The sequence below is a fragment of the Falco peregrinus genome, chromosome Z (assembly GCF_023634155.1).
Source record: "Falco peregrinus isolate bFalPer1 chromosome Z, bFalPer1.pri, whole genome shotgun sequence".
NCBI lineage: Eukaryota > Metazoa > Chordata > Aves > Falconiformes > Falconidae > Falco > Falco peregrinus.
This window is the reverse complement of record NC_073739.1, coordinates 83,152,740-83,166,340: the sequence shown is the minus strand read 5'-3', so window position 1 is coordinate 83,166,340 and position 13,601 is coordinate 83,152,740. Positions and strand designations below refer to the sequence as shown.

The following is a 13,601-nucleotide window of genomic DNA, read 5'->3' as shown; positions in this document are numbered from 1 at the left end:
ACAAGTAGAACAATGCCAATCCATTATACTGAAAAAAAAAAATAATATATATATATATGCTTCTAGGGTATACAGAAAGCTAGCCAGCAAACATGACATCTGTCCTGGAACAAGGAAATCGCAACCCAAGCTATACAGGTACTGAGTACTGACAATATAAGGCTAAGATAAATCCTCAGCACAGACTCCTTGGAGTACCTTAGCAAGGGATCTTAGGTCTTTCTTCACACTGCTGACCAACACAGAGCTAACAGAAGCTTGTAGTGAAAATACCAGGATAAACAGCCGAATTTGTTACGTGACCCTGCTTTTTACTGCCACACACACACTCGTTTAGAACGGCTGATCCAACGCCTTCTGCTCCTTTTGGAAAAAAAAAAAAATAATCAACTACTGCAGCAGTCCAGAGCTCCAGCCACAAAACATACCTACAAATGGGGGCAAGGGGGGCTGCAAGAAAAGAGCTACTCTTCCTGAACACTCTAGGATCCTGTGTCACTCACTTCTGCTCCAGCTTCACTAGGAGGAAAATATCTGATTTTCACTTGTACTAACCTGAAGCCTCCCATCCAGCGTTCTCTGTATTGTAACACACTTGCTAGGATGAGCTCCATTTGTGGTTATAGCTGTAATCAAAGAATCCAATTCATCTTTTTTCTCCTTTAGCTTTTTAACTAAACTTTCAATTGCGCGTTTTGCAAAAGTTTCACTCTCTCCACCTTGTCGATGGCACATCAAGCTGTGAACAATGCTCAGACAAGCATCATTACTTGTTGGTGTGTTAGTAATAGACATATTGTCCATTTGTCACAGCTTTTTCTTTCAGATCAAATGTCAGTTTTGGGGGCTGTTATGATTTTCAAGCTGATGAACAAGAGATGATCCAAGTTAAGTGTTAGATGTACTGTCTCTTGGTAAAACCTAGGAGGAAAAAATATCTACATTAGAATTGTTTTTAACAAATTGCAGATCATGTTTCTAAGGAAGTCTGTGGCTTTTTGCTTCTTTTATTTTCAAGCTAAGTGCAGGATATTAAAAGCACATGAAAAACTGCATTGCTTGTCCCATGATAGCTAAAACATGCTTAAGACACTGCTTGCACAGTTTTAGATATAAGATTATTTTTTTCCCCTAGCAACAATACTTAAAGATTATAGTTTATATACATGTACACATAGTATGTACATATAGAAAGGTAGGGATTATTAGATGAACAGGCTCTGAATCAGGAAAAGGAGAACAGTGACAATGATTTCTTAAGTTTTAATCTGGTAGGATGAAACCAAGTGGAAGTACTGACTGGGAATCAAGGGGATCAATTTAAACAAAATTTGAATAGTGAAGAAGCATGAATGCACACCAGAATCATCTGTCACCTCTAGTTAATAATCCTGTTCAAATAGTTCAGCTATGTTCTGACCTCAGACTAAGTCAGTTTCTCTTCTGTACCTCGCCATTAGCTTAATACACATTTATATAAAGTAGTACTGTGTGTGTCTTTACATATGAAAATCCCAACTGGTAAAGTTGCCTTTATTTGTTCGGATCCAGCTTCTTCTGGATCAAGACAAATCAACTGAAGTCACTAAAAACGCACTTCCAAACTGTCTCAAACAGAACTGCCTTAATTACACTACGTGTGAGATACGGAATAAGACCCTCCTAACACATTTGGCCTTTAAACTCCATTTGCTAAGAACCTGCAGTGCTTTTCTGGCCATGAAGTCATCCCTCCCAAAGCCAAGAGACCTCATCCTTTTGAAGTTTCCTTTAATTCACAAATTAGAAGAGCTGGCCTGATTTTCTCAGTTCTGAATGAGCTAATTACTACACTTTGCTTTGCTTTCTCCAGAAACATAGGACCACAGGTTTCATGCGGTCACAGAAAAGGAGTCTGATGTTGTCAAAAAGCTACTTTGGTTCTTCAAGCAGCTCTGGCTTCAGGTAGTCATCCACTAACACCATTCTACCAACTATGTGCACTGACTTTAAAACAGTGGCAGCAAATACACCTAAGTGATTTTACTGCATTTACATTTTCGGAGTAAGCTTAAAATATAAGCCTTTCTGAAAATAACATGTTTGTCATTCTTGGCAATGTAAATAAAGTATATTTGATTTTAATGGTTAAGGGAAAAAAGTTTCTTCATAGTATCCAAGGAACACATCCAGTCAAAGACCTGTTACTGCACTGGAATTTTCCATGTTATTAGAGGTACAGCAGAGGCAAGTATTTATTGGAAACAAATGTGTTGCACAAAAATGAAGGGGATGTTAATTTAGAAAGTTAGCACATCACACAAATTACAGTGTGAATGTATGGCTTCCCTCCTTGTAAAAGGAATATTGTAACAGAAATCCAGCACAATTATAAAAGGAAACAAAGTCTTCCCTACTTTATATTTTCTCCAATTTCAACCTGAATACAACATCCTTTGGTATACTTGGAAAAAAATCCACATTGCAAATCCCCCCACCTCCATTTTCAACAGTTTTCTTCTTTTGTAAGGATGCTTCTGGACCTAATTTCTCCCAAAAGAGAACAATTACCTAGAAGTTTGAGTAAGATCATTTTACCTAGCTATTAAAAGTTTCTCTCTCAACACTTTTTTTTTTTTTTTGCGCTTCAACTCAATAAGCCTCTTTTAAAAGTCAAGCTTAACCTGCCAGTCATTCTCCATGGCAACCTACACTCGCATAAATCCATAAAAGCGTGCCAGCTAAAACAGAACAGAACATCATTTTCCTTAAATATAAAACAGCATCCCAGATAGATATGCATAAATAATCATAAATAAGTGACTTGAGAAAGCTGTTAGCCAGAAGAGTTTTAAATAAAGAGATGCTTAAAATTAGACAGGCAGCTCTATCTTCTACACCCCTAAAACCATGAATGAGAATTTTGCTTGCTGACTTTTGGAAGACTAAGAGCAAGCAAATAAATTCTTATTTAAGCGGAATGATCTTCAGAAATGTTGAGTCACCCCTCAGCTGCCACTGTGCTCAACGGGAGCTTCTGACTGTTCAGCATTTTTGAAAGCCGGGCCACTTGTTTAGGATTTTGAATACTGTTACACACTGTTGATGCGTAACTGCACACTAATTCAAAACCCTCCCTTTAGAAGCCCCATCTGCAGAAATGCTGTATTTAATCTGGCCATTTTCATCCCCAGAAAGAGGGGGTGAGGTTGGCAGCTATCTGGCACGTATTGACAAACGCTGTGACGTATTTCTTCCAAAGCACCAGAAGCATTACTGTATTTTGCAGACAAGCCAAGTTTTTACGTGCCACCAATTCAGTTTCTCACAAAATAGCTCTACAAGCCTATCTCTGAGTCACACATTCAAGAGGTGCCTTCACACCTTCTTACTATATTACTTTCATGTGTGCAAATAAAAGCAAAATGTAATCTTAATGCGTTGTATTTTTAGAAGATGCCTCTGAAGAGAAGGTCCCAGCATGCCCTCAGACATGGAGTGCTAGATATTCTGCAAAACAGCAGCATGCTTGTGTGATTTGATGTTTCCTTGATGCGAGCACGAAACCTCAAGTTCATTCCTTAGCAGGTCGCCCACCCAAGGAGGTGATCCCACACTACAGCTCAAGCTCAGATTTTTTATTGGAGCAGGTAGGGCCAAATCCACTGAACAAAGATCTACTTCCCTTGTAGCCAGGGATTTCATGGAAACAGAAATGGGGGAGCGCATGCTTTGGAGGAAAAGAGGCAGAGAGAAGAGACGGTGAACATGAGAAAAGCAGCAGCAGGAAACGGCACTTGTAGTAAAGTTCTCAGCTTTACCTACCGAAGAACAAAAAGGTATTTCTCTCTCTCCCTTTTGCTATAGCGTGACGCAAGCAGAACACAGAAGGGGGGGGGGGGGGGGGGGATCCAGGCACGCTAAAGTAAAATGCTAACAAGTTACAAAGTTATAAAGAAGTACCTCATTCTGTTCTAGCAAGTCAGGTATTTCAGTAACAAAGTATTAACAGGGAGGTTATGAAACAAGTGAACAGCTAGTGTTCTGCAGTAGCCTGCATTGGAACCATACAGTATGGGAACAAGAGTAAGATCCTCTGAAGACGAGATAAATCTGAAAGACAAAAGAAGTTAAGATTGCCAGGTAATTAGAAACACCTTTGATGATCTGTGGCAAACATGCTGCTATTTCAGAGAAGTGATAAGTAACCATTAACTGAAATCCTTCAAGACTGATGCAGACTTGAACAAATACATCCTAATTCTTCCATACATACTTTCCCACCGACGCCTTGCTCAAGGGTGAAGTATCTTTCTAGCCTGTGCAATGAAATTCAAACCATGAAGCAGCTGTCTAAAATTAAAAATGCAACACTGGTGCCACATGCCTCATTTTCATGTCTGTGGATAATTCTGCCAGAAGTGGTTACCTGCACAATATAAATAGATTCTAAAAACACAGGCATCCGTAACAGTATGCTACCGCATAGAACTAAAAGCAAATATATTATTGACTTATCTCCGTGGAAGTAACATTAGTGAGCTCTCACACTAGTGCCCTCATTGCACTTACATTTATCTTATGAGCAGGAACGCAAAATAAACACCAGACTGACTCAAACTGTTCCACTGTTCTCAGATCAACTGCTACTATACTTTCTCCCTCAAAACAGCAATGACTTTACTAGCATGACTACAAAACAGAGATCACGTTTAAATGCTCAGCATCTTCTGCAAAAGCTAGTTCAGAGCTCTAGAAGAGCTTTCCCATTTGTGGAAACAAGGTGCTCCTGATCAACTAGAAAAAAAACTGAGCAAAGTACAAAAAGCTCATGAGATCTCACCCAAAGGGATAACCAACGTATTTATGGAACAGAAAATTAATATTCCAGATTCTTCGCCAGTATCTCTTCAGCTGCACCAGCAAGATAGTATCATAAGCTAGCACAGCTTAAGAACAAGTGCTTTTACATGCCAAAAACCCAGGGTAACAAAAACAGCACAAGCCATGACTTCCAAATATTTGCAGCAACTCTTCAGGCAGCACACTAGGTATTTAAGAGACAGGATCATTTGGAAGGCCTCACATGACACCCAAGAGTTACCGAGGTATATTCCAGTTTGAAATTCTTCATCAGAAAAGCATCCAGACGCATACAGATGTAGGCAGACATGCACATAGTCTGAAGAAGGTACAAGGGGTTTGGAAAAAGAAAATGAAGTTTTTCTGCTTTTCACAGTTAGAAAAAACACATGGACTTGATTTCCTTGCTTTTACAGAGGTATTACTACAGTCATACAGAAGCTCAACTGAGACACAAGGGCAAAGGCTGCTAAAAAGAATACAAAGACTCCATCTAAAGCCTCATCAGCATGCCCTAGCCATTCAGTCAAGTCAATTTTTAAACTTACCTGAAAAATCCCTTCCTCCAAACAATTCCCATTACCAATACTCTAACATGGTTGAAATTTGCTGAGGATTTACAAATCCAGATTTCTTAAAAAGAACTCACATTCTTTTCTACATACTAAGAACAACCTTACACTCGCAAGTCACTTATCTTCCCCCTCTCTTCCCACAAAAGCCACTTTGCAATTTGGGGAGAACGATCAATCCCAAACAAGAAAAGTGAAACAGAACAAGGTCTTAAAAAAAAAAGATTAGTCTGGATGAGTTTGGTACAATGCTCTGGGTGATGCTCTGTTTGTGCTGAGAAAGGAATATACTCTGAATAATTAGAAAAGATAAGGTGGGCACCTGAAGGAGATAAGGAGACCATCGAGTCAGGAAATCATTGAACAAAGAAAATGGAAAGGTCTACACCACCTAGGTTCCATCTATTGTGAATGGAATGATTAGGTGTCAAAATCAAATGAGTATGTATGTAAAGATGTTGCGTAACCTCTCACGAAAACTGTATAAAATACCTAACTTTTCACTGACAACTCGGGAGCTAGTCTGTCTGGTGCAAACCAGCCAGCTCCCCAACATTGCACGAAATAAATACCTTTGCTGCTTAAAGACAAAATTGGTCTGTGAGCAGTTACTCTGTGCCGTTTTGGCATCAAAAGGAAATAACACGCTTACGCGAACAAACCAGGCGGTTATGGATGGAGCTGGAAGTCAGCGATGTAACCCAAAGGAATATGATCCAGGCAATCAGCAATCCAACAGCATGGGCAAGATGGTTAATCCAGGCCCAATGCTGATATGATACACTACCCTATTCATTTACAGTAGGGTTTAAGCCAATCGCAGCTGCAGAGGGATCAAATTCACCAAGAAACTCAGTCTAAAAATGCCACTGGATAATTACTTTAAGACATGGGCAAAAGGCCAAAACCCACTCCATGTCACTTTCTTAGCATATATTAATGAAGTTTCTACAGCAAACTAGGTATTTTTCAAACGAGACAATTTGAGACTCTTCGGAGACAGACATCACTGTTTGCAGGACAAATTACATGAGAAGTACCATGACTAGGAGTGATCAAGTAACACTTTGTTTTAAAAATTAAGATGCTAAGAATTGTGAAGTGTTGTATTTAAAGGGAAAAAAAATGTTTAAAAATGTAGTATAGCCTTGGCACAACTAGAACTAGAGTTCCTGGAGGTGTCAGGGCAGCAATGGCCCTTTGAAAAGCGTTTGAGGGAGAAAGGGAAGCAGTCTTTCAGATCAGCTCAGAAAAGCGGTTCCAGACACAGACACGGTACTGAAGGTCTGGAGATGCTGGTGGGGAAGGCAGATAAACATGGCAAATGGGGGAGGCAGGGGAATGCGCAGCATATACCGACACACCAGAAGCAAATGAAGAATGCGAGATGGATTTGCGACTGCATGCACAAGAAGCCTGAAATAAACCCTTGTGATGGGAATCCAACCAGCCTGCAAAGTTAAAATCAAAGAGGAAAATTTACACATGCTAAGTATCAGACGACATATTTGGGCCTCAGGAAGCCTTTTAAACAGAGCGAGATTTGCCATCTTTTTGTACAAACCAATCAGACAACAGTCCTGTGTCACCTCAGAGCATTTCAAATGACCCTCAACACACGGGCACTCTAAGTCCCTGCTAACTGAACTATTCTGAATAATAGGAACACAGATTTTATGTGTGTTTTATGAGAACTCATAGAGCAACAGTTATGCAAAAATGCTCTGTGATGCACATAAATACATAAGCCTGAGAATTTTTAGTACTGGCATATCCATGTAATGGCTGGTGTTAAAAACATACAGGGATGCTAAAGACAATAACATAAAGCAAGTAAGCATGCCTAACAGCCTTCACCAGGTACAATACAGGATTTCTATCTATGCTATGAATCTTAAGATAACTTGGCCATTATCCATTGTAACACACTGTAGAAGGGTCTAAGCAAGTCAGCAAATTTGCAGACAAAGTATCCTTCATGATGAGCCATGACTTCAGTGAGTATTACCACTATGGTCTTAAAAAAAAAAAAAGCTCCTAACATCTGAGCCAAAAACATACATCCAAGTTGCAAATATGATGGTAATTTCTTGAAAAATGTATCTAAGATAAAATAAGAATAGTTGAGCTATTTGCTTGAAGCTGCCACTGATGCTCTGGGAGCACGATTTACCAGTAACAGCCATGCCAGTCACAGATTTCCAGCATTTTGATAGCAGGCAGTAAATGCAATGCTAACGAACTGACTAATTAGAATAGCATACAAATTGACATCTTGCTAGAACATTTCACATGAATAAAGGACAAGTAAGGCTCTTGCATAAGCTGTTACCTCCAAAATTAGACAAACACAAAGATGTCAGAAAAGCAGCATACACATTTGATAGCTTTTAACCACCAAAACATTACTCCAGAGTTTTGCTGTTTAATAATGCAGTGGTAGAAGTTTTATGATAAACATGATAAAGAAAAATCCATAAACCAATAAAACAAAAGGCAGCTCATGATTTGATGAAGATATGAATAAGTGATTAAACTGCAGATACTTTCCAGCACGTTAGACTATTATCTGCTTGCCCAAAGGGTGAACAGGAACAAAATGTTTGTAGACATAAGAACAATTAGCATTAAAGAACAAGAGTACTAAGAATGTACTACACTCACACTGTTCTGTACAGTAAGAGCTAACATTCCCGAGAATACTATTTTTGTGCGTGTATCTGAATCATCAGTATCAATTCTGCTCATCTCACTGTCAGTAGCTACAAAAAAACTGAAGACATGTGACAGCACAAAAGGAACTGGAGAAGAGTTTTAAGGCAACTCTGAGTGGCAATTCTTTCATCCTACCATAAATCCATGGTTAAAAAGTACGAGCAGCCATTTCTTTGTGAGAGAAACTGATCTGATGTAACTGCCCAATGGCAGCGCTCAGCATCTTTACTCCTCTCAGCTTCCACCTGTGCACTTCAACCGCTTTCAAAAGCACTTTACAAAAGCAACAGACTGATCCTGTAAATGCAGCAAACGTTTCTGCTGCACACAGTTTGAGGGGTTTAAATCTCGTTCAAGGAATGTTTACAACAATAAAAACGACATCGAAATCCTTATCTTGTCTTTGAATGCATGGGGGGCAGGACACAATGAAAAAGGTAGCACTACTATGCTGATGTGACCACATATGCACACATTATAAATCCTAGAAAGCTGCATTTTTCATTTTGGTTCCCCTTCCCTCTCTCTACTTTTTATTTTTGAGAAAGTATGCAGCTGAAAAAAACACTCCTCTTTTCAATACAGGCTTCTGTATGGTCAGAGAAGGAAGACCACTGCACATTATCATGCCATGAGCATGGGAAGGGCAGTAAACTCCTCTGCAACTGGATCTATTTCCACAACGCAGACATACATGCCTTGCACTACCTCACCTCCCAGAGGGCACCCTTGGCGTCCCCCCTGAGCAAGAGGTCATCCTCTCCTCATCCCAGCACCCAGAGGTAAGGACGGGATGAAAACCTGGGAACGGCAGGTTCAGAAAGCAGGTGGTGTAAGTCCCTGCTGTAGAATGACAGAGCAAACCTGACCTGAACGTTTCCTCAGAGGATCCTGCAAGACCCATCTTCTTGCAGAAGGCTTCCTTCAACAAGGACAAATAGTAATTTGTCAAAACCTCACAAACAGAGGAAACAATTGTGGCTATGTGAAGCAATAAAAGGAAGAGTCGAACCTTGCTCAGGCAGAATTGGTGTGATTTTTCACTTGTACATAATGTTTCGATACCCTAGCAATAGGTGTATTAGATTACAATAAAGAACAGATGTTATCTGCACGGGGATAATGTTCCCTGCATTTGTTCAAGCTTAAAAAAAAAAAAAAAAAATCACCTCTGGGCAAAGCAAGCACGGAAAATTTCAGCCCCAACCAAAAGTAGAATTTTTCACAAGGTTAACAACAAAAGAAAACAGAGTCCTAAAGTTCCAGCAGGACCTTAACAACAGCATGGCGAAGGCTGCCCCTCACCAGGAACAAGCTATCTGCTCTCAGCACCTTTGTTCTCCACTAAATCTGTTGATACCCTCTCAAACCTCATATCCCTATTGCCTTCGCTGCACTTGAATGCATTATGTAAAACAGCCATCTACTTAAAAAAGGAATTCTAATCAGTTTGAGACACTTACTGCTTCTCTTTAGGCTTCAGCTCTTTGAAATAAAAGTTTCCATATCAATATTAAACACGCATGCTTATGCAACAAGTAAATCAAAAGAGGTTCATGAATGCAAAGTGAGAAGAAGAGAAGAAACCCCTTCCAATAGCAATCCGGCCAAGATAAGAGGAGGGCCAGAAGGACAAGTTGCTTACTTATCATGACACTGGAGTACAAAAACATGTGAAGTTTTAGAGGGCAGCAGAGCTAATTCAGCAGCCTTGCATGGGATTACCTACGTTACCGAACAAAGTAACAACAGTACAACCGTCTTAAAATTGAAAAGATGACAGCTATCGCACAGAGTCTGAAATCACTCCTGCCTGTTGACAGTGGTACACCATTCTTAACCAAGATAATTTGAGAAGCGGTGGCAAAAGACACCACGATCCTACCCCGACCGTCTGTGTTTTAGAACACTTGGTTTGCAGTAGCACAATTTGAGCTCCGAGTAATAACATACCTAACCCACAAGTACATTACCCCAGAAATTAATCAGCCTTCCGTGGCAAAACCTTTTTTAAGACTCAAGTACCCAGCAAGTCACAAACCTCCCCGAAATCCCACATCCCCAGCACCGGGGATGGGAAGGAAGAGCAGGAAAGAAGGAATAATCTTAAATTCACACCCCTGGCGTCGAGCAGCCCCACGCTGCCCTGGCAATCGGCTAAAAGCACAGCTCTCTGTTACGGCAAAGAAGATGGCAGATTGCAAAGCACTAAAGGCGAAGCGGCTCCCAACAAAACCATCCAGGGCATTTTCCAGCGTGTGGGAGAGAGGAGCAGGGAGAGCGCGTTCCGCACCAGCAGCAGCGGAGGGAAGTTGAACTGGGGACAGGCCGGCTGGCCAGCCTTTACCGGAGGGCACAAGGGTTTGCTTTTTAAAAATACCACTAAAAGTTTAGGGACGGCGGGGGCGGCTGGAATTTTGTTGTTGCCGCCGAGGGGAAGCGGGGGAGGGAGGCGAGGGGCAGCCAGCGCGGCGGGGTCCAGCAGAAGCCCCCGGGGGTGGAGGGGGGCGCTGCCCCGGCTCCCCGGAGCGGCAGCCGGCCCGTCCCCAGCGCGGCCCCAGGGGAGGGGGGGGGGGGGCGCTGCGGGCGGCCTCGACGGGCGGGCGGGAGCCGAGAGCGGATGTTACCTGGGCCGCGGGCGGCGGCGGAGCGGCCGCTCTCCGGGCGCGGCCTGTGGCTGTGGTGAGGGGCGGCGGCGAGGAGGAGGAGGAGGAGGACGGAGGGGGGGGGGCCTTCCCTCGCCTCAGCCGGCCCCGGTGCGGCGGAGCGGGCCAGGCCTCCGCCCCCCCCCGCCCTCCCCTCCCCGGGCCGGGCCGGGCCGGCGCCTCACAGGCCCGCGGCACGGGGGTGGGGGGCCACGCGGCCGCCCTGTGACGGCCGTCCCTGTCGCCACCCCCCGCCGCCTTCCTGGTGGTGGTGGTGGTGGTGGTGCCGCCGCAGCTCCGGCAGCTCGCGCTCCGCGGCCGCCGCCGACACGTCCAGCCGCCACCGCGCATGCGCGACATCCGGGTCCCACACACCCCCCCCCCCGGCCGCCGCCACAGCGCGCGCCTCCGCGCCGCCACCCGCCGCCACTGCGCCTGCGCGCCCGCCCGCCCACCGCCCCGCGGTTGGCGCGCCGCCGGCGGCCGGAGAGCGGCGCGGGCGGGCGCGTTTGGGGATTATTTTTGTGGTTGGTGGCCGGATAGCCGGGCGGGCGGGCACGTTTGGGGGTTATTTTTGTGGTTGGCGGCGGCCGCGGCGCTGCGCCGGGAGGCGCAGGTAGTGCTCCTGGGACGGAACAGCAAGCACGGCCGTTAAAAAGGCGCAGCTCCAAAAATGCAACGCGAACAAACGCGCAGGTGCGCAAACGCAACACCCGTAAGGGCAAAAACCCAACAATGCCATCCCTGTATATGTACGGCTGCACAAATGCAACCCCCAGAAGTGTAAAGCCCTACAAATGCAACCCCCAGAAAGCTGGAAGCCCTACAAATGCAACCCCAACAAATGCACAGGGCCACAAGTGCAACCCCCATCAATGTAAAACCCCACAAATGCAACCCCCATAAGTGTAAGACTCCACAAATGCAACACCCGAGAGTTTGAAGCCTTGCAAATGCAACCCCAACAAATGCACGGCCTCACAAATGCAACCTCCACAAGTGCAAAATCCCACAAATGCAACCCCCATAAATTGAGCGCCCTGCAAATGCAACCCCAACAAATGCACAGCCCTGCAAATGCAACCTCCAAATTGCAAAGCTCCACAAATCCAACCCGCAACAAATGCAACAACTCTTCCATTCCTCATCATCTCATCCAGCAAAAGCAAACTCTCCAAAGGAATCCAGCTGAAAAGGAGAATACTTCTTTTAAATTAGCAAGTTACATCATTCTACCTTTTTGGTGTTGGACCACCGTTCGAATGCAAGGCAGAAAGGAAAAGGTGCATGAAATACCAAATCCACTGCAAAATGCAAGAATTTTTGCTAAATTAAGTGGGGTGTTTCACAAGGTGCTGGGGTGTTATCACAGCTCTTCTGATAAGAATGATGGAAATTTAAAAAAATTGTTATATTGCCATACCAAAATTTCCTGCTCACGCTATTAAATCATTTATAGTCACTTCCACATCCTTAAGATCTTAGTGATGAAAAGCAATGTAAAATGCTGCTATATTTGTCATCTTTTCCTGGGTAGATGTAATTGAAGCCTCTTCACACCAGGATTTGCTGAGTGCATTGCAAATTATCTATTTCTAGAGTTTTTGAAGCATTACGGACGGGAGAAGAGCACTCCAGTTCAACGGGGAGTGTGTGCTGTGCAGGACTTGTGGACTACGGTGCAGCAAATGGATACGGTTCCAGGCTGCCTAGAGCAGCCTCTGTGCCAGCAAGTTACGCAGCAGTGCTTCCCCTCCCTCTCCAAGGTGCATCTTTAAAAAAATAAATAAATCATTTAATAATTTGTAAGCAAGGGTCTCTTCCCCCTTGTGCTTGCAGAACCAGCTGCAGCCCTTCATCCTAGGAGATGATTTGGTCAAATACAGGGATGAAAGCTGCAAAATGGTAATGCTGAGCACCGAGCAGTATAATTTTCAGATTTCCTATTGGTTGTATAATGGCAAATAATAAGTGTAAATACAAGATGTGGCATTTCCATCCATTGGCAATAGCCCTACTTTGCTTTCAAGGCGTACCATGAACCAGAGCTCCACCTAGGCCATGGGGATGCAGCAAAATGCCGTTACTGACTAGGTATTAAAACACCTTTTCAAGAAGCAGCCATCTCTATAGGCAAAAAATTAGTTTTTAAGAGGGGAGAAGAAAGGGTGTTGGGAAATTCAGCGCAATCCTTCACCTTATTTCACAAGCAGGTGTGAACAAGCTGCAAATTCAACAAGGAAATCCCCAACTGCAGCTGGGTTATGGGGTAGTGGGATTAATTCACCTCTATAGCACGAATGTTGTATTAAATCTGAACAAATCTGATTTAGGTAACTTAAAAGTACTGTAAAAGTACAATGCGCCACGGTAACTCTGTGTTTATACCTATCTCTGTTTTGAGGTTTGTAAAGTAATCATTCTGATGTCCTGCTCAACTGGATGGTGAAACAAGGAATTTGGGGGCACACAAGCCGTTGAGCAGGTGCCCCATCAGTCTCTGGTGTCCCAAGCTCAATGCAGTGTCCACAAGCATCCGTGCACGGTGGCTGCTGGGGACACACGGAAAATCCTGCCCCAGCCAGCACCAGCACAGGAGGAAAGGACTAAACGGGAACTGTAAAGAAACTGGGGTGACCACTGGGTAGGTGCTTCACCAGGGAAGATGCTGAGCTGCTGCCTCTGATGCTAAAACGGCACAGAGTAACTGCTCACAGACCAATTTTGTCTTTAAGCAGCAAAGGTATTTATTTCGTGCAATGTTGGGGAGCTGGCTGGTTTGCACCAGACAGACTAGCTCCCGAGTTGTCAGTGAAAAGTTAGGTAT

General features: G+C 43.7%; 1 protein-coding gene across 6 annotated transcripts in view; it reads right to left on the bottom strand.

Moving 5' to 3' along the window:
- The window catches only part of SMAD4 (SMAD family member 4), a 29,232-nt gene extending 18,083 nt beyond the window's left edge, over positions 1-11,149 (bottom strand). For 3 of the 6 annotated variants that reach the window (XM_055790725.1, XM_055790729.1, XM_055790726.1), the window contains exon 1: positions 10,757-11,149. In XM_055790725.1, coding sequence (XP_055646700.1) covers positions 10,757-11,134 — 378 coding nt within the window. In that variant the 5' untranslated portion in view covers positions 11,135-11,149. Of the gene's footprint in view, positions 1-555; positions 922-3,942; positions 4,093-10,756 lie in introns of all 6 variants that reach the window. The other 3 variants (XM_055790727.1, XM_055790730.1, XM_055790728.1) reach the window with 2 other exon arrangements.
- Between the last annotated feature and the right edge of the window lie 2,452 nt (positions 11,150-13,601).